At 44.8% G+C, this 21,928-nt stretch overlaps 1 protein-coding gene across 4 annotated transcripts in view; it reads left to right on the plus strand.

Moving 5' to 3' along the window:
• Positions 1 to 21,928, plus strand: part of KCNG2 (potassium voltage-gated channel modifier subfamily G member 2) — a 59,553-nt gene that overhangs the window by 28,689 nt on the left and 8,936 nt on the right. For all 4 annotated transcript variants that reach the window (XM_032998837.2, XM_032998838.2, XM_042806650.1 and 1 more), the window contains one exon: positions 3,045 to 3,868. In XM_032998837.2, coding sequence (XP_032854728.1) covers positions 3,113 to 3,868 — 756 coding nt within the window. In that variant the 5' untranslated portion in view covers positions 3,045 to 3,112. The remainder of the gene's footprint in view (positions 1 to 3,044; positions 3,869 to 21,928) is intronic.

The raw sequence follows: 21,928 nt of genomic DNA on the forward strand, positions 1-21,928 counted from the left end.
GTATGACCCACCCTGTGTATGATCATCAAACTGAAACATCTATATAGCATTTCTCCCACAACATTTTAAAATGATGAACAACAAATATAGAGTCAAATTCTGTCCTGTGTCCCTGCCCTGGGCAGCTTATTACAGATGGTTTTAACAGTCTTTCTTGGACCCATGTGTCAGATTAAATGGTAGAAATACCAACTGGATGATAATGTAGTATCATTTCTGGAAGTATTGGCTTTTAAAGTTAATCTTCAATGGGATGCTTTACTGTAGGCATGTGCATACATTAGATAACCTTGGCATGCAGAGAGTATTTTAAGACCCACATAATTTTGAAACACCCTTTAATATTCACTGAAGGTCACGATACATTCCATGCACATAAGATCAGAAACAGACCTTCCAGGCTTATTTTACTTCTTGGGATAGATGCTGAATTGGGAGTCCACAGTGGTTTTCTGTTTTTCTGTAGGACGATTAGCATGGCACAAGAAGCTTTTCCATGATGTTCCACTGACATCTGAGCACTGTTCTAGGGCAAACACCTCGCAGAGATGCCAAGGAGAATAATACGTACAACTTCCTTCACATTCTTATCTTTTTAGATGAGATTTTCAAAACAAATGCTGCCAACTAATAATGTATACTATTATGGATTCTGGATTCTTGAAGTGTGAGGTCAGAAAATTCACTTTAGTAACTAAACTCCAGCATCTGATGCTACCAGTACTGTCCAGAATCAACCTGTTAAACCGTAGGCAATACTGTCTGTAGCTACTTCTGTTATCACTTTCTATTTATCCACTGATGATACAAAAAAAATTAATAGCTTCTTCCTTAGGCTTCATGTTTAATAAACATAATTTTATATCCACAAAATAAAAGACTAACCCTTCGTAATTCAGAAATTTTTTTATAAACAATATGTTTACAGATTTTCACATTGAGTTATCTGCTGCTTAGAAGAAGGAAGAAGCACATGTAAGACTAGATTCAAAATAGTTCTGTGAAATGGATCTGGCCCGTTTATGCACCAACCTGCTACACAGGGGAGAGGAGAAAAGCAAATCCTGGCCTTCATGTCAAAACACTGTAAACTACTTTTTTGTGTGTTGACTTGTGTAAGGAGTGAGGCATGAAAACAAAAGCACAGTGCCCTGGGTAGTGGCAGTGAATATTTTATTTTACCAACAAAAAGCAACAAGAGATTAAATCCTTAAAGCATATGCTGTGCTGACAGTGCGCTCTCATTGTGACAGTAATGGCATTTGCAGTCCCAGCTGCACTCAAGCCTGTGCTGTAAAAGCACCCATTTATCAGAATGCGTGTTGCTGCCTCTTACCCTCTACCACCCCTTAGCCAGACAGCTTTTCTGTGTTGTTCATGTTGCCCCATATAAATGGATGCTTAAACTATTTTTTTTTCCCTTAAGTGACATGGGAGATGATTTTGGCATCATTAGTCCTGAAATGTTCACAGTGCCAAAAAGTATCTCTAGGTGACTTTTGTTTTTCTGTATGTAAACCAGCCTTTCTCTGACTTTTTACAAATATCCATCGTAAATGCTTTTCTAAAATTCAGTGGCTGGATCCCCACAGAAACGTTGAAGCAGGAGCACCACTGCTATTGCTGTGATTCGGTTGTGTCGGTAAGAATCTGTAAGGAGTGACTCAGGGCTGCGAGTAGCAAGTATTCACCACCTTCTGTTGGAGTTTGTTTTTACTAGATCTAATGAGTTAAGAGTTCGTGAGTTGATTATGGGTAAAGGAAGATGCTTCTCTGGGAATGTGTTTCAATGTCTGTGCGCTCCATTTTTCCTAGAACCCAGTTGTTAGGTGTTCTCTCCAGGCTAAGGCATGAGATTCAAAGGGAATTGGAGAATGTTGCTTAATAAATTATGGAGTTACTACCTCATGGTTACAGTCTTGTCATCAGTAATGTCAGACTATTCTTCATAACTCAGCTTTTTCTCCCATCTTTTATCAATTTGTAAGGTTTCTACATCCCCTGCTTAAGGTTGTTCCCCATCACTGCATCCATTCTCAGTCCAGGTCTTTTGTCTGGAGTCCCAACAGTCCCACACGGATTTCTTGTTTCCTACTTCAAATTTGAGCAGTTCAGGAAGTTTGTGGTGGTTCACTAATGTGATTAGGTAGTAGCATTTCAAGACATCCTAGTGCTACTTTGGAGAGACAGCTTTGGAGAACTTGGGTGAAAGAGCTCTAGAGAAAGTGAGGACGCAGTGTGGCAGGTGAAAAAACGTGTTCCGGGGAGCTGTGGACTGTGGTGTGGTAAAGGAGGTGTAAGCAGAAGGCACAAATTAAATCCTGGAATTACGCATAATGTGCATAATTCCTGCTAAATGCCACCACTTGGCTTCTGCATTATCCAGAAGTAAGATCAGCGAGCGGGTCACTTCCAGCTGTGCTTTGTCCTTTTAGAAGTGGGGCTGTTCAGGTAGATACACCCCATATAGCCTTAATGCAGTCGGTGGGGGACCAGCGGCAAGTGAATCTCAGTAGCAGACGCTTTGTGCCCAGGCACCCAGACCCGCTTGGGTGCTGGCTGCGGGCTGGGTTCTCAGCTCCCACAGGTTACTGCCGTTGGTGAATCGAAATTGGGAATTACCAGCATTTTTGCAATCACAGTTCTGACTGTGCTGTAGGAATCCATTTTATCCTCACGCTATGGGCATTTTGTAATCCAAACAATATGTAGGTGGGACAAAAGAATCAAAAACCATTTGCAACTATGTTTATTTTTTAAGCTGCTAAAATGTAGATTGCCATTTATCAGCAAGACCCATTTGCCTTCCAATATCCATTGATGTCCAGGATATTGCTCGATTCACTGACTAAACACTCTCAAAGTATTAACATGGCTTCTGGCCTTATTGCAGTTTAAGTTCTTTCCCCAAGTAACTATAGTCCTAAAATAATAGGGAAAAAAGTAATGCCATGGAGAAAAGTTTCTTGAGATTGAGAGGATAGGATTGCTTTTCATCTAGCAATGCCCTAATTTTATTGTAATTTTAAAACTTTGTTTTACAGATTGATTCTCCAGTCAAGCTCCAGGTGCGCTTGTTTGAGTAGCCTCAACCTCCCTATGGGCTCAACAAATGTATCACAAAATGGCATTGCTTACTGGGAATGCAGATCCTGAGTTCAGCTCCTACTCCTTCAATAACTTGGAAAACCTGTGTGAAGTGCAAACCAAGAAAGGATTCTTCTACAAAAAGGCCAAACTTCTGCACCCTGGGGAAGACTTGTGCTGCTTAGCACGCCTGGATGACCGGACCAGGTTTGTGATCATCAACGTAGGTGGAATTAAATACAAAATTCCATGGACCACCCTGGAGAACTGCCCCTTGACCAGGCTTGGGAAGCTAAAATCTTGCAACAATTATGATGAGATCATGAACATCTGCGATGATTATGACGTTAGCTGCAATGAATTTTTTTTTGACCGCAATCCTAGTGCCTTCAGGACGATCATGACTTTCCTGACAGCTGGGAAGCTGAGGCTTCTCAGGGAGATGTGCGCTCTTTCTTTTCAGGAGGAGCTTGTGTACTGGGGGATAGAAGAGGACCACCTGGAGTGGTGCTGTAAAAAGAGACTGCAACAGAAAGAGGAGGAGGCAGCCGAGGCCAGACTGTATGAAGGGGAGATGGTATTGAGTGAAACTACGCAATGTGCCTTCCAGGACAGTAGCCGATTGAGTTTGTGCATGCGAAAGCTCAGGGATATGGTGGAGAACCCCCACTCAGGGATCCCAGGAAAGATCTTTGCTTGTGTTTCAGTCTCTTTTGTTGCCATCACTGCAGTCAGCCTCTGCATCAGCACCATGCCAGATGTCAGAGAAGAAGAAGATCGGGTGAGTGCAGCTTTTCTCAGAGTAAAGCATGTTTTGCATTGTTGTCTCCTCAGGGAGGGTAATGGGCAAAGTCACTCCAGCAATCATCCAGGTATTGCATTCAGGATTTCTGTTGTGGAGGGCTGGCCGGGGTAGACCACAGAAATTTACTTAATTTTGAGGGAAGATTGGGCCAAACTCTGCCTTGCTAGCACAGCTTTGCCGATTCGCACCAGCAGACAGCTTCACCCAACAGGTTTGTTTTCTGACATCTCAAACCAGATGACAAGCTAGCTATTGTGGATATAAAAATCAGCCTTGCTTGAGGCTTAATGTTTTGAAGTTAGGTTAAGAGCTAACAGATCAGTTTTCCTTAAAGGTGCTTTAACATGAAAGAACTCTCAGTACCCCACTGTAAAAACTACATCTAAAATATTTTGGTTCTATAGGTGAGGTAAAGGGCAGGAAAGCTGAGGCAGCAATGTAACAGCAGAAACAAAGCAAATGTCCCAATTGTCAGACATGCTTAGTATTCTCAAGTGTAAGCTGTGGATGCTTCGTGCCCTTGAAAATCAAGTCTTACAGGTATTTTGTTTATTCTTTAGTTCAACAAATTTCCTAAGGGTTTAGTCCCTTATTTGTGCAAGCAGTTCGGTTTCCTGGGATTAGCTGTATGTAGGCCAGTGAGGGCTCATTCACGCTTTCATTCACACTTTCATTAAATACATGCTGAAATGCAATCTGAGAGGTTTGGGTGGTGGGGACTTTCTGAAGAGTTCATGGCCTCTTTAGTTTTACTCAAGTCCAAGCTTGACACTAAATGTTTGGGCTCGTTTCGTAGCCCCATGGTCATCTAACGCGATTTGTGAACTTCAGCTACTAAGAGAATAGTGCTTCACCCCGTCCCGTTCTGCCCTCAGCTGAAGGCTGAGCTCTCCTGAAGGCAGGACCCTTCCTGCGTGCCGTCGTGCCGCAGGGCTCATCGCATCGCTAGCCATGAAGGGAGCGATCCTTACCCGGCAGGAGGTGCTCACCATTTTGCAGCGTTGAAAATAAAAAAGCATGCTGCTGGAAAATGGGTCCAGCAACTCCAGAGAGACTCCTGCGTTTGACTGAGTACCTCACGTGTGCAGTTAAATCCACCCCTTGCTTGCGAGGTATGCTCAGGTTTGATAGCAACTGAGTTGTTTGGTTTGGAGTCAGACTCATTCAGTAGCAGCCAGGAAAAAAGACAAAACATTTGGTAGGTTGCTTGATATTTGATTTATTATAAGATCTTTGTTTTAAAGGCTTTTTATGATCTAAAATTTGAGGATAGTAGTACTGGGTACTAGTTAAAATGATATTGTCCTAATAATTTAAAAAAATACATAATTTCCAAAACATGTATCTTTTACTGTAATTAATCAACAGTGCTCCAGTATACTGGAGTTTTAAGGACCAGGTTTTAAGGACTGCTGAAAACTGAGATGTATTTATTGTTTAGATATTCCTGGGTTTAAGTGCGAGCTGAACAGTTGCTTTCAGAATTACCAGAGTTTAGGCACCTTATATTTTTACTAACGATCTGAACATAAATAGGGACTCAAACTAACAGGCTAGTAATATTTGTTGGGTGGAGCAGGTTAATAATGAGAATAGAGCAAGCATATGAGAGAAGCCTAGATTTCTTGGTAAGCCGGGCCATTAAAAGGAGTACATTTTCATAGTCAAATGCAAAATTGTACAATAAAGATGGATGCAGACTTGCTGTTGCAAAAGCAGAGTCTAATTTCCAAAATGAGACTCTAAGATTTAGGGTACAAGCAGCTGAATGTAAGTTCCTATTGCAACATAAAGTCAGAACAGTTAATGTGATCCTTGAATACCTAAGCTGGGGGGTAGTGATTAGAAGCTGGAAGACGATTTTGTGCCTGTATGCGGCATTGGTGAGACTGACACTAGAATACTGCAGTCAGTTCCCACATTCATATGGTGTTTTGAAAAATAGGAGAGGGTGGAAAAACCCATAAGTGTTAGACACCTGGAGAAAATGTCATACAACAAGAAACTTGGACATTTCAGTTTATTTAGATTATCGAAAGAAAGGTGAATGGATTAAGCAAATAAGTGGTTTTTACGGGGGGGGAGAACTTTATATCTAAAAGACACTTAAATTAAGCAGGGAGAGGATGCGTGGTTAAAAGCTGAATCCTGATAAATTCATATGGGAAACTAGGTGCCAATATTAAATACAATGGTGATTAATTACTGGATCAGACTAGTAAGAGAATTAGTGGATTTTGTCTTTTTTGATGTTTTCAGTTCAAAGCTTGGTGCTCTTCTGGAATGTACCCTTCAGCGTAATAATTCCAATGAAAAGTAAATTACTGATTTCAGTTCAAGTTACAAAGGTGAAATGCTTGCAGTACAGAAGAGATCAGAATAAATGATCTGATGTTTTTCTGTGTCCTCAAATTCTAAAAGCACAGAGCTCCTGCAAATAGGCTTTGTTCTGCCCTTTGCACAGGGAAGGTCTGTGGACAGAGTGGAAATGGTTATTTTGCTTGAAACAAAGGTGGTTCTCTAGCACAGGGGACAGGTGAAGGATCACTTCTTATGTAGCTTAGCTCATCCCCAATATTCCTTGCCTGCTACTGAATCACTGCAGGTCAACACTCATATTTGAATTGTAATTAGTCATGCCAGGAGTCATACCCAGTGACTGATTTTGGTCCTGCACAAATGGATGTAAATACCCATGTAGATTCTTTCGGGCTCAGTAAGGCTGGGTGAGGAGTGGGGCACCTGCCCACATGGAATCGCCTGCAGGCTCCAAGACCTGGGCTGCCAACTCCTTACGGGGCATCCGTACACGGCTTAGCAAGCCGATGCAGCTCATCAGCTGGCAGGTGTGGGGAGAAGAGAGCTTATGTGGGGTCAGAGTCATGGTGATCACCCTGAGCTGCATCCCTGGTAGTTTAAAATCTGTGTCCAGGGATAGCTCTTTGGTCTTGTTTTGCAGTCTCCTAACGGGCAGAAAATGTATGTGCATCCCTTCTGGCTAAGGAACAAATAAACAGTAAATAATATTTCAGGGATGCACCACACTCAGTGTGTACGTTTTCCAGGCTCTCTGGCTGGCATTACTGTTGTTAGGGTTCCATGTCAGAGCTGTCATAGGTACTCTGGCTGACAAGCAGTGGTCTTTCCCTTGAGCTGGCATTTTCCAGAAGACAAAAGCTTTATGTGTCACCTGTCTGTCCAGTTACGGCTTCAGGGAAAGAGAGGGGAACCAATCAAAAAAAACCCCCCATGCTGGAGAGCAATTTTTCATACCTGGATCCTTTAATGTCATCTGAATGGACCAGCTGTTACACCCAGTGATGTCCTGCAGAGGTGTAAGAGACCTCACAGATGTAAGCCTGGGACCCTGAAAGTTAGAAGTAATTCCCGAGTGGGTTAGGAAATTATTTGAGGTGCCTCCCTATCTCTTTTAAAATACAGAAGAATAATCAGTCATACATTTTGTTAACTTTATTAACTGCTCCAGATGTTCTGGAAGACAGTGGCCATCCCCAGTGGTTTAGCAAGGGTGGGAAGGACCGCGTGCGTTCCTGTGTACTGTAGCTGTCTTGTTCTTACTAATGGTCACCCTGATTCAACTCGAGCCTTACTCTTTTTTGGAAGTAGTATCGTGCATTTTAGGTGCTGCAGTTACCAAAAAAGCTCACAGAAACATATCCTAAACTACTTTTTACTTACCAAACCAAGACATATATTTTATCTTGTCATTTTTTTTTCTCATTTAGTTTTTATTTACTGATTAAATTAAATAAAAACCACCAATCCAGTAATGCACATAATAGCTGCTTCTGGAGATTTCAGGAAAGGGACACCTCAAATGTGTAAAGAAAACAAGCCTGTGAAGACAGTCAGGTTTTTCCATGTAAAGTAACAAAGCAATAGTTAATTTTTAAGTTCAGAATTTTCAGAATGGGAGATTTCTATACAAGATCTAGATTTAACGATGAAAAGTTCCATCTTAAGACACAATACTGCTGAGACAAAATCATAGCAGGAGCTCTCAGGCACTGAGTTCTCTCAAGACCACCACAAAAATGATCTCCAAGACATAAAACCAGCCAGAGGCATAGAGTATCTTTAAGGCATTTTAGGCATATGATAACTAAGTGGGCTTCTCAACTCTCTAAACAAATGGCAGGCATCGAGTGACTCAAGGAAAACAGCTAACACATCACAGGAGTCTTAAACCACACTGGGGGATACATCACAGCAAAAGCTTTAACACACAGACAGGGCTGAACAACCAAAAGACATGCAGAGATTCCACTGAAAGCCAGATAGTCATCATACTAGACTCTTCATTTTTTTCTTGGTGAAAACAGACATGTCAAGCATGTCTATCTGAAGAAGAAAGATTCTTTCTTTTGTTAGGCAGTCTTCCTCATCATAGAGAAAAGGTGGTGAACTCAGAAATTAACATCAGGCATTTTGTCCTGATTCACAAAAGCATTTATAGGCCTGAGTCCAGCTGAGTTCAGTCATTCATAATACCACAGTATAAAACAGGAGAAGAAGATCAGAGAGTGCTTCCTTCTTCACCGTGCTTCCTAACATATTGGGAAAAGCTAGACTAATTAAAGATGCTGCGATAGGAAGTCACAGTTCAATAACCTTCAGCTGAAGAACGTTACAACAAAGAGAGACTCATAAATAATGAAGTTAATAATAGCTCATAAAGAAGCCTGAAACTATTTAACCTTCTAAGCTTAATTTACACACTGTGCTTCAACTTTCATATTCGTGAGGATGGGGAATAGATAAATTGTAAATCTGCATTTTAAACAATCTTGTGACTAAAGATTTAATTTCACAAAGGTACACATAAAAGTAATTCCAGCCAAGATTAAGAGGGTCTTGTATAATGGTTCTCAACAGCGTTTCATTGACTAGCTGTTGATGCAGGAGCTGGATGAGCCACGAGGTTGGCTGAAAACTGGATGAATGGCCGAGCCCAGAGGGTGGTCATCAGTGACACAAAGCCTAATTGGAGGCCTGTGACAAGTGGTGTACCCCAGGGGGTCCAGTCCTGTTTGCCATCTTGATGAGAGCTCTGGAGGATGGAGCGGAGTGCACCCTCCGCAAGTTTGCTGATGCCACACACTTTGGACGAATGACTGATAGGCCGGAGGGACATGCTGCCGTCCTGAACAACCTTGGCAGGCTGGAGAAATGGGCTGACGGGAACCTCGGAGAGTTCAGCAAGGAGAAATGCAAAGCCCCGCACCTGGGGAGAAGCAACCCCCCCCGACCACTGTATTCTGGGGGCCACCCAGCTGGAAAGGAGCTTGGCAGAAAGGGACCTGGGGGTCCGGGTAGGTTCCAAGTTGAACACAAGCCAGCAACGTGCCCTTGCAGCAAAACAAGCTGCCGGTATGCCAGGCTGCGTTAGGCACGGCGCTGCCATCGGGCCGAGGGGGGCGATCCTGCCCCTCTGCTCAGCACTGGGGAGGTGTTTTGCCAATTGACGGGGTTAACACAAAGGACACAGACACCAAGCTAAAGAAATAGGCTTATTTTACTTTAGTAGAAATAGAAATTTTACTATAGTAGAAATAGCAGAAAGAATAAGCAAGGTAATGCACCTAGACATTACTATTTAAAGCTAGCTATAGTGATTAAGAATGATCCATCACCAATTGCCCTCATACATTACCATCATCCAGATCCGTGCATCAGCTGGGGAGCCCCGTCCCAGCGAAGGGTCGCAGAGCCTTTCCCGGCAATTGGGAAGTCCCACGCAGGGCGTCCACTCGTAGGGGAGGTCTGCGTCTGTGCTGGGAGAGGGCCCGGCTCTTATACAGTTTAACAAACAAGTCTAAACAAAACGCACAGGAGATATCTGGTAGATTGATATGCCTCACTCAGGCATGTCCAGATCTGGCCAGGATCCGGGCATGTCTGAGGAGTTTCTGTTTTTCTTTACATTTGGGATTTATAGTTACTTCCTATTGTTTACTTATAGTTCCCAAGGATTGTTCCCAGGGTTACATTTTCATGCTGATAAGATACTGGTTGCTTCAGTCTGCTGATAAGATGCTGATTGCTGGTCGGGGAATTCACTCAGAAGTCAACTTTGGTTTGAGGCCTATTGTTTGGGCCCCTTTTTGTTTCAGGAGGCCACCCCCGGAGTCCTGTGTCCAGTGCTGGGCTCCCCGGTACGAGAGAGGTAGGGGCACACTGGAGAGAGTCCAGCAAAGGGCCACGACGATGATGGAGCACCTCACCTATCAGGAGGGTCTGAGAGAGCTGCTCAGCCTGGAGAAGGGAAGGCTCAGAGGGGGTCTCATCGGTGTGTAAAAATACCTGGAGGGAGGGTGTGAAGAGGACAGAGCGAGGCTCTTTTCCACGGTGCCTGGTGGTGACAGGACCAGAGGCAATGGGCACAAACACGGGAGGTTCCCTCAGAACATCAGGAAACATTTTCTCACTGTGAGGGTGGCTGAGCACTGGCACAGGTTGCCCGGGGTGGTTGTGGTGTCTCCATCCCTGGAGATACTCAGAAGCCACCTGGACATGGTCCTGGGCACTTAGGGGGCCCTGTTTGAGTGGGTAGAGGGGGCTGGACCAGATGACCTCCAGAGGTCCCATCGAACCTCAACCAGTCTGTGATTCCGTGGTTGTAACTATCAGTTTCTTTATGTTTGCAATCTAAATGGGTAGCTAAATATGAAGAAATATAAGTATTCAGGGCCCCAGTGTGTCAGAAATACCAAACGTTTTGTTGAATGATATCATCTTGTCTCAAAACTCTTGCAGTTTGAGGTACTTCTGGGTGGGGAAAACTGTCATTTTTACATTAAATCATTTACTTATTTCAGTGGAAAGTAATGTAAAGGAGTAGAACAGTTGTTATTGTTGATGCTTTCTATCCTCAAATGGCACTCTGCTTGAGAATGAAGCTTTTCATTACTGGAGAGCTCATTTTTAGCACTTTCTTTTGTGACTGTTCAGCTGGTTTTCTCTATGTGATGCTTAGACCTTCTCGATTTTAACTTAGAGTCACATACTTATGTGTTGCATAGATGGTTTATTTTCATGAATGAAAGTCTGAATAAAATTGCAGCTTGTGTTTTTCCTTTCTTTCTGAAATAAACTGTTCTAAAAATTACAACACTGACAACATAAAACAACCATTTAAAAAAATCTTCCTGCTGGTATTACAGATAACTATTTATAGTATGTAGGCACTGAGGGTGACTTTTTATAAAAAGAATCTTAGGGAATTGGACTAACTAACTTCCCTGGGGATCATCTGAGAATTTGTTATACCTTTCTCTCAGCTCTGCTGTTTAAATGCAAAAACCATGAGCTGTAACAATATCACCAGTTATGGCATCTGAACTGATCCATTGAGGTACTTGTCCCCCACATGGCTCGTTTGCATTTTGTGTTTGCTTCAGGCAGTTCAGGCTGGAGGCCAGGGAAAGACCAAATGACTCGGAGACAATTGTCACCAACCTTTTCTACAATATTTTGCACAAGGAAGTTCCTGTAGACACAGGAGGTTCATGTTGACTTTCACATTGATACGCCGTTGCTTAAGGGATGTAGGACTCACAGCACTGCAGGGCTGTATTTGAACTGAAAGTATGGTGTTTCTTATTTTTTTTCCTTCGTAAGCTTAAAGTAGGTTTTCTACTCAGATGGTACTTCAATCAAAACGGTAACACACAGCCCAGATCACAAGCTTTTAGAGCTTACTTTACCCACAGCTTTAATCACCAGCAATAAGCAAAAGTTTGCTTTGTTGCTTATGTGCTCAGTCTGCCTCATGCAGTTTTGCCACCTGTTCTGTGTAGTCCCACACTTAGATTTGTGAATGCTTTGGGACAGAATGTCTTAAGCAAGATGTCTATGACCATCATCATAACAGAAATAAAAATTAAATTAAATCTACGCTGCTGCCCAGGTACACGGGCACATTCCTCATGCCTCGGGATGCCAGATAGGTTTCAGAGGAAGGCAATTTTTTTCTTTTCTTAAGTGAGACCAACTTAGTTCATGCAAGATGCAATTACTGTGTATCATACATATATGTTTGGACCCTTAGAGTCCAAACCTGAGGAGTAACTGCAGAGTTCTGCAGTGCAAGTCTGAGTCATCACAGTGTGGTCTCCCAGCTCCTGTCTGATGGTCAGAGAAATTTTCTGTGGATGTTGCCTTCCAGACAGCTCAGGTGTATCTGAAAACAGTTGAAAGAGATGAGATTTGAAAGATAAAAGTGATGTTGCTTCTGGGGGTCACACAGAGAGTTTTAAAATCAAGGAGTTGAGAACCTCTGGGCTGTTCAATCTCAACCTTAAATATTGAGTTTTGGGGGGTTTTTTGAGTGGTCACCTGACTCCTATGGACTCTGCAAATATAAGACTAATGGAAAAAAGTTCTTTGCAGATATCAAGAAGTGATGATCATGTCCTTTGACCATTTTACTGGGAAGTGTGCTTGTCTGTGACACAGTCTGAATGACACAGTCCTTAATGTAAAAGAAATACATGTATTAATCTTTCCTTTGTGGAGTTGAATCTAAATCTTTCCTGCACTGGTTGTCCAAATCCAGTTGTTACCGTTAGAGGCAATCTTGGTATCGGTTTATTTTACCAAGCTCAGGATTGCTGAATTGACACACTAGTGAAACACGTTTGGTGCTGTGAGTCCTGGGCATCGCCTCTGCACAACACGCTGCCCACTGCACCCACCGCTGCCCAGGCCTCCAGCTGCAAATAGCACAGCACACACCAGCTTTGCCAAGTCTTTTCAGAAATAGTCCTTCCCCCTTGCAAGGCTACCTTAAGCTGCTAATGAATAGAAAATGTTTGAAGGAATGACTGGTCATTGTTGATATTGGTTATGTGGACCGAGTGCTGGATAACAACATGCTGTATTTAGTCATAACTAGTTTTGGAGAGCTCTTGCCATTTCTTCTTCTTGGCTTGCTTGCTCCTCTTGGGGAAAAAAAAAAAAAAAAAAAAATTACTTTCTGCAGTCCTCCATCCCCTGGAAAAAAAAAAAAAAAAATCCAGCCTTCCTGCTTGATTGAAGCTATTTAAACTTTAGCAGATGTACCTAGTTGTTCTGTCATGGTAGCTCCTTCAAGAGAAGTCCCAGTAGGAAAATCTTTATCTGTTGTATCAGTAGGGTTAGGAGGACTGTTGTATTTCCTTTCACTAAGAGTTGCCTTTGGATTGGGGATGGGGACACAGCACTGTGGCACTGGTTTTCACAGTCCCACATTGAACCTGCAGATCCTCTGCCCAAAATTCCTCATCTCAGCAAAGTTACTGCCTGAGCTGGTCATGCCTGGCTCTTGCCAACCTTGGGTATCACTGCAGCATCTTTTCCCAAGTTGCTTTTCCCAAGTGAAGAGAGAAATCCTTATGGGACAAAGAGCTTATAGGAAAAAGATTTTGAGGACAGCAGGTTACAATATAGACTTCGGGAACCACCTGAGACTCTCTGCAATGGTTTAGTCTTATAAGTCAATGGAGAGTATTTTTCTGCACTGTTAGGTTAGGGATGAGTTAAGAGTTGAAGAAGACAAAATTCCTGTTGACTTGTTCATAACTTCATGCTGTGCTAATGAACTGTTTCAGTCTACAGGATATCTTCTCATGAATAAGTAGCAGCTCAGGTCTTCTTTCAAGTATCGTATAAGTATGCTGCAATATAACATTAGTGATAAATAATTAAACCGCTAAGTCTCTTCCATAAGAGCATTGGTAACTTTGTCATGTTAAGTGGTTTTTGTTTGGTGCAATGTGGCTCACCCAGCAAAATATGCTCCATATTAAATTTCTTTTAATATTTCTCTGATTCCACCACCATAACTATCTTTATCTACCAGTGGGTTCATTCTCCTGACTTCCAGGTAAATCATCCAGGGAGTCTCTGAAGCACTCTCAAGATAATCATTGCTTGGCCTACAGTCATGTTTGTAAAATTAGTACAGCTACTCAGTGTAGCCTTCTCTGCTGTATCCTGAGGGTACAGCATAGCTTATTTACTGCATAGATTGCTCCACTGCCTTTTGCAAGAGCACTTGTGTTCTGTGGCCTTATTGAGTACTGTCCTAGTGTTCTGAAAGAGAGAAATCTTTCATTTATTTGTAATAAAAATATCATCTGGAAATTTCATCTCAGAGCTCCAGGATATGTTGCTATCAATGCCGGAGGTTTGGAATGAAAGCAAGCAACCAGATTTACATTTGGCTAGACCTCATATAGCTAGGCTGAGGTAATGAGCTGATTCATGTGTACAGCACTTAGAAAAATTGCATTAAATCATTTAACATTATATATGCTTACATTTTCATGGCTTAGAATATGGCAATTGAGATGAAATATAGAAGTTTTTGAAATTGGAGACTTTTTGCATGGGGACATTTAGATTCAAGACAAATTAAATTAGAAGACTGATATACAAATGAAAGAAAAAGAAAAAATGTTCAAATGTTTTTTTGCAATAGGTTTTTAACAAAAGCTTAAGAAAGGACCAGGAGAAAACTATAAGGTTGTTGGATTTTCTAAAGGTAAGCATGGTATCAATTCCGAGTAAAACCATGAAAAAGATGGTACTGAGTACAGTTGGCAACATTTTTGAGGACAACAGCATAATTAATTCTAGTCTATGTAGAACACCACTCATTAATCAAACTCAGTATAAGAGGTTATAAAGTTTTCTGAAAAAAATAACTTCTGATGTAGGTACTTATACTTCTGTAAGATACTTGAATCAGTGCTACACAACTTCCTTCCTTAATAATAATGGCATTTATCAAAAACTTACCTCCCATATTAAATATTTTAAAGAGTTCTCTTAGATCTCGAAGTAGCAGAAAACTAACATGAGAAATCATCATCGAGTGATGCAGAAAGGCATGCAAGTGTCTCTGGGGTTGGTCCAGAGCTACTTAGGCGTTTTACTGGCGATTTGGTAGAAAATATAAAACAATTGCATATTAAATGTACAGGTAGCACAGAAATGACACACTAGTCAGGGACTGGCCAGTATCTGGCACAGTTAGCTGAACTGATTTGAACATGGAGAGGTAACTGCGTGTTCATCAGCAGAGAGTGCAACCTGTGAGTGTAGAGAGCATAGAGAGCCCAGGGCAAAAGACTTTTGGAAAGCAGGGACTCAGAAAGCATTTAGAGGCACTGGTGAACTACTGGCTGTACACGGTTTTTCATCTGATGTGCTAGTTAAGGGGTAAAGCAAGAGGCTCAAGATCCTGTGTCCAGACTGGTATCCATTAAGCAGGTAATTTGGAAAAAAAGTTAAAATAATTACTTAAAATCTGAAAGTTCTGCTTTATAGTGAGACATCAGAAGAGTTTTTAATGCAGTAAAGAATGCCTGTGGTCAACAGTGAACAATAACTAGAACCTGCAGTTAACGTGGGTAATTAACAATGGAAACTGTTTATCTAGAGATGCTTGAGTACATCTCTTTAAATACATTCTGTCAGTCCTTCTAAACATTACGTCTCAGCTCCGTTGAAACCAGGCGTGTGATTCATGAGCCTCTCGGTGAGACCCTCTGCTCCGCGGGGGATTAGCTCCAGAGCCCCTTCTGGCCTTACAGGCGGTGAGCAATCGCCATCCCGTCCCCAACTCGCCGTCCCCCTGCACAGGAGGTGCCAGCGAGGATGCTGTACAGCTGGGGCTTCCTTGGCCCCCGTGCCTATGCAGACCTGAAGTCATCAGTAAGATGAAACGAGCCGTGGCAGTTCATAATTGTGATTAAAGGCAAGGGTAGCCAGGAAAAAAAAAAAAAAAAAAAAACAAAACAAAACTCAGAATCCCGGAAGCTTTCTGAAGAGGCGTGACATGGCATAAGTCTGGCCCTGGGAAGGCAGCATCCTGACCGAGGAATCTTGCCCAGCCCTGGCTGTGTTTGCAGGGGTTGCTACAGGGGCTGAGATGTGTTCCTGGCGGGGCTTCGTCCCAGTATTAGCTGCTGTTCAGACTTGAGCTTGTGGGTCACTGGCGAGCAGGACGCCTCAGCCGGAACGGGCTGGTCACCAGGATCCGTGCCAGCCCAGCCCTCTGGCTGTGCACTGGCAGGGCCCCCATACCCTCACCTTCCTACGCAGGCATGCACACACGCACCCTCCCTTTCCCTCTGCTCCCACTCGTTTTCTGAGCCTGGGTACAAATAGGAAATACAGGGAATAGTATGAAGGTCCCAGCCACCCGATACATCCTGAGCCTGTTGCAAACTTGGCACATGCTGCACTGGGTAGAGATGGCAGCAGAACAGAAATTGCAGCACCCTTCTGAAAGGTCCATGCACTGAGGGTCCGTGGGCAGGAGCTGTGGATATTTTCTCCCAGTCCACAGCTAGTTGCCTTCATACACAGCAAAAACATTGGCTAATTTAAGGTAAGTCATGCAGTTGTTATATTCTGCATTGCTGTCACAGAAAACAGTTACCGTTGCCTTGAGCAGCAAGAGAGAACATGAGAGAGTGCAGGGTTTGGCAGTGGTCAGATCCACGTTGTGGTTTGAGCACAGAGGACAACTGAGCACCATGCAGCTGTTCACTCACCCCTTCCTCTCTCAGGAATGGGAAGGAGAAAATGAAGGAAAAGAAAAAGGTTCAGGCCCCAGATAAGGACAGGGAGGGGTGCTCACCCGTTATGGTCATTGTCACAGGCAAAGACAGATTTGTTAGGGGAGTTAAAAAAAGAAAACATCACTTTAATTCAAACACTAACAAAACCAACACTTAACAGGCAAGATGGGACAGTGAGAAGCGCCACCACATCCAGAAACACCTCCCCCCCACCCCTCCCCTCTCCCCAGGCTCAGCTCTGCTCCTGATCTCTCTCCCTCCTCCCCCAGCAGCGCAGGGGCAGGGGATGGGGGTTACAGCCAGCTCACCACTCCTTCCTTCTGGGAAAGGGGGGGTGAACACTGCCCATCCCTCCCCTGCTCCCCAGGGCTCCCCTCTCACTGCAGACAGGCCTCCATGAACCTTCTCTGCAGTGAGTCGTCCCCACGGGATGCAGCCGTTTCCGAGCTGCTCCGGTGTGGGTCACCCCTGTGTGTTGCAGCCCTCCCAGTGCTGAATCACAACAGTGGGGGCTGCTTCTCCCCTCAGAGTCCCGGCCTCCTTTAAGCACAGCCGCCTGTCCTGGCGTGGGCTCCTCCACAGGCTTCAGGTCAGCCTCTGCTCCACCAGTGACCTCCATGGGAGGCAGGGGGGTGGCCCTGCCGTCTCCCCACGGGATACAGGGGTCTCTGCTCCGGCACACCTGCCCCACGTCCTCCTCCTTCCTTCCACTGACCTGAGTGTTCGTCCTTCTCCTAACTCCTCCTCACAAGTCCCAACCCCCTCTCAGGTTCCCCTTCTTAATTACGTTACGGCAGAGGCGCAGCCACCGTCGCTAATTGGCTCGGCCCTGGCCAGAGGTGGGGTGACTTGGAGCCGGGGGAGCTTCGGGAAGCTTCTCACAGGGGCCACCGCTGTAGCCCCCCTGCCCCGCTACCAAAAACCCCGCCACACAAACCCAGCACAATCCAACTTGCAAAAATTCATCCACTTTGCCAGTGTGGGAGTAGAGCGAACAGCACTTCAGTGGATGGGCAGTGCGGTAGCAGAGTGCCAGCTGTGACTGAGCCGCTGCCAGCGGGAGAGCAAATCTACCCACAGGCAACAGGCAAATCCTTCACTTGCTTTCAGATAATAGGATAAAGGAAAAGGCGGGGGGGAGAACAGGTTTGGAAAAGAGTAAGCTTGACTCTGCCCTCCTTTCCTCCAAAGAGAAAAAACAGACACCCCCAACTTTTATAGCAGGTTACAGGGTTGGAGGAACCAGTAAAGCTAATGTGGGACAGTAAAATAGAACCAGCAATGAGTGGGAGGCTGGAGGAGGAGATGAGCTTCTGAAACAGTGATTGAAAGAACTGGAAAACTGGAGTTGACGAGGGATAATACACCATAAAATTCTGTTAAGAATCAGTTCTTTTTATTACAATTAGTGAGAGAGATTCTTTTTTAGTGTGAGACAAGCTTGGGGAGAAGAAGAAGAAAAGAGGACATGGGGTTTAGGTACCTGCATGTATCTGTGAGCCCCCCCCCGGCCCCGTCTTTTCCCGGGTGTTGGGTAGGTGTGAGAGCATTGGGAATGCCACTGCTTCGTAACACAGCCCTGTCTCCCTCGGGCTGGTCCTTTCAGGGGCAAGTGTTGGGTCTAGGTGTTGTCATTCCCTGGGGAGACTGTTCGAACTGCACAGAAGTGCCCTTGGCGAGGACTCGGCTCCGCTCTGGTTCTGCAGTGGTTTGATTTATGCTGCCACTTACGGGAGGTAACCCCATCTTTATTTTTGCAGTCTGTTTATGAGAAGCAGGTGTGCTGTAAGTGCCAAGTGCCATTGCTCAAGTTTTTTCAAGCAAGAACCGAGTCTGGCTTGTTTTCAGAGCGCTTGGATAGAAAATACAAGCTGGGATTATTCTCCAGAAGCCAGGGGACTTGCTAATTTTCAAGGTAACTGGGCTTCTTCATGTAAAAGCTCAGGGTGAGGCATTTGCTTAGGTTTACAGAGAATCGATTTTTAAAAAAAGCATTGTAGTTTCCAAGCCTCAGGGGAGATGATGCTCTATCAGAGCTAGGAAAGAGAGTGGGCTGAGGAGGAAGATTTCTAGTACATGTGAAATCAGGGAGAGAGGGGGACACTTGTCAGCAAGGAGGCTTTTGGTACTTAATTATCTCTTGGGCTTTTTTTTACTTTCAATTTCAGTAAAAAAGTGGGCCAAAACCAAGAAGAACATTCTGGAAATAGAAAATGCCGAGGTAATTTTTACTCAGAAACACTAAGAACATCAGCGTTCCTAAAGCGAAGCTGCTCTTTGGAGGACGCCAGTGCCTGGTGAAATCATCTTCGTTTTTCTGCGTGACCGCCTCCCGGCCGTGGCAGTGACTGATAAACAAATCCTCTGCACTGAGCAGCCCCCTGAGGTGGGTCGTGCCTGGTCCCAGCACATCGGGCTGTGTGGGAGCCATGGACACACCTGGACAGCTGTGTCACCCGTGGGTGTTGCCCACGCAAGGGTCTGCTGCAGGGAAAAAGCTGCCAGAAAGCAAGCCATGTGGGCAGTGGCCTGTGAAATCCTGCCTCGAATGCCATGGGAGTTGATGAGTTTCAAATCTAATACCTTGTTCTCATGGACCCGTGTCTTCTTGTGTAGCTGTTTGTCTTCAGACAATTTCCAAATGGCACTGAGAGGTTGTAAAATAGCCAAAGCAGACCCCAGATAACAAATGGCAGAAAACCGATTCTTCTACATGTAGGTTGTAATTCTCTAAATATTATTAATAGCCTGCATAGGTCTTACACACGTGCGCACACAAAAGCTGGGGATCTCAGACCCCCCCGAGGCCCAGCTCCGGCAGCATCAAGCGCATCATTTCCTTTGCTGGTTGAAGATTATGGGCAGGTAGGACCTGGGGGGGTCCTCTGAGGTGAGTGCAGTTCCCTGTTGTCATGGGTACCACATCGCACCACCATTTCCAGAACCTGAGAAGCTTCATCTTAAAATGTCTCTGGCCTTCCCTGTTCTTGCAGGGGGGGCTCTTTTGGGACCTCATGTGCCTTCTAGAGTCCAGATTCTGAAAGCTGGTGTAGCTATTTCTTCTGCCAACACCATCCTTTCAATCAGTGGTGGGTTTTCTTTGCGAATAGCTACTGCAAACTGAGTGGGTTGGGTCCCTCTCCTCCCTCACCTGCCGATTGCTGTTACTCAGCCGATGGCGTTGCCCTTCCCAGCCACCCCTGAGCAAAGCTGTAGTAGCGGAACCAACCAGGGAGTTACCCTGTTTGACTTTGCACTGAAGTGGAGTAAGGAACGATTGTACGTCCCGTTCCGTGGGCTGAGCTGTGGACTGTAAGCACAGGGAGTAGATGAAGCTAGCAGTACTTTCAGCCAGTCCAGATAGACCTGAATGAGAACGCGTGACCCCGTCATTAAACAGTGCTTCTCTTCATCTCCTTGGTATATTTACAGACAGGAAATATGTCTCATCTCTGCCGTCACTTGATGGTGGTAAACAAGTCAAGTGCATTTAATTGTTTTTAAGATTCCACTAGCCATCCAGGTAACCTTGGGTTACTCACCCAGCTCATTCCAGTTTGAATCACCCTTGCTGAACACGGGTGGTGAGTGAACAAATTGAAATCTTCGCTTATATATTGGGACTTATCGTTGAGCTCCAAATACAAGTGTTGGCTCTCTGGCGTGTGTATATTTGGTCAGCAAGAGGGAATGGGTGCCAAGGCTTGTTTCAAGGGTGAAAACCGCAGGTTGTGAGATGCAGGGTATACTCATTGTAGTGAAGCAGCTTACAAACTCGAGAAAACTAAAGGAATACAAAATGAAGGGAGTACCAGCCTCTGAGGAGGTCACTGGGCAGCGAGAATGGAGCAGAGTCTTAAGAAGAAAATGCTGCCCAGGGTACGTTGCTCCTGGTGCGTGGTATGATCAGCCTGGGAGCGAGTAGGAGCCGGCTGCAGAGCACATACTGTTCCCTCAGGCTGTTCCCAACCGCAGCCACGGAGTCAGGAGTTTTAATGATGTTCCATGTCTTTGCATCCCCTCCAGCCTCTCTGGGTGAGGTACTGTGCTGTTCCTGATTGATAGGCATCTGAAAATCAGGCAAGCTGCCGGTGTTCTGTTTCACAGGTGTTTATGGTCTGTATTATTCTTTCAATGTTTCTTGCTTCTTGCAGATCTTGGTTTTGGGTTGCTTGCCATAAAGTAGAGCCAGATAACGTTCATTTCCCTCTAACAAATACAGTTGCTTTTGGAAACTTGTGTGCAAAAAGTGGATGCAGATGTGAGAAAAGCTGAATGAGAAGAACATACTAATGAAAGGGCGTTTTGTGCATCTGTAGTACTACTTACCTGCTTTCCCTTCTTCCCAGCAACTCTACTGGGGCAAAAAGAAGCAGGACAGAGGGCTGAATGTCCACTGCATGTGGCAGGGACAGTAAGTGAAGGAGGCAGGGGAATGGAGGACAGCCTTAGGAGCACAACAGCAGTCTTGCCTGGTAGGTGGGTGATCGAATCCCCTGTGTCGGTGCCTTTCTCCGCAGTTCAGGTGTATATGCCAAATCCATGCAGTCAGAGTACAGCCGTTGAAGACATCTATGGCATTTGCAGGGAAAAAGGTGACAGTTAAACAGGTCTCCAGGGTATTTGTGGCTGAGAAACCCAAGTCCTACCTGCGGGATCTAATTTTGGCCGTGCAGTTTGGGGCTGAGATGGCCCAGAGCAAGCAGGCGGCTCGTGGATTGGGCAGAGAAACTCAAGGGAAGGGAAGGGGTTCCCTCGGCAGCCTCCCGGGGGCGGGGAGGGTTCAGAGGCCACCACAGCACAAGGGTAAACTCCTCACACACATGGTCTTCTCCTCCCTCCCAGCTTCCCACGAACATAGCCACTTGGCTTCGCGGTGGCATCTCCGAAGAGCAATCTGAGGCAGAAACGCAAGCCACGGGCAGGTAGCTGTGTCTCAGTAACCCCTCGGTTACACGGCTGCAACTGAATAGCACGGTATGTAATTTTTACAGACTGATCAGACTCTGGCTCTGGATTTTAGCACACCCTGAATTTACCTTCTAGCAGTTGCCATAGTCTTTCGGCATCTCCCTTCTGCCTGTCGATGTTCCGTGTTTATTTGTAGCTTCGCTGGCGTAATAAAAATGACAGGCTGAGGAGTTTTGAAAAGTGGTGATTTGGGGCTGTGCTATGTCAGGATCAAAGGAAATCCAGAGAGATACAGCTAAAGTAGTTATAGCTCCAGCCTGCCTCCTTGCCCTTCCTCTTCAACAAAGACAAGCTGTACAAGAACAATGGTACAAGAGCTGTCTTGTGCCCATAACACGACAGCAAACCGTTAGTGACAACCCTCCCCACTGAAGGCAAGGCTCTGCTTACCTTTCCTAACAGCCTGGCGAAAGATGAAGCATGAACTAAGCTCTAGTTACCCATCAGAGTGTGTACAGCAGGAAGCAGAGGG

This window comes from Tyto alba, unplaced genomic scaffold (assembly GCF_018691265.1).
Source record: "Tyto alba isolate M040663 unplaced genomic scaffold, T.alba_DEE_v4.0 Super-Scaffold_48, whole genome shotgun sequence".
In the NCBI taxonomy this organism is placed as follows: Eukaryota; Metazoa; Chordata; class Aves; order Strigiformes; family Tytonidae; genus Tyto; species Tyto alba.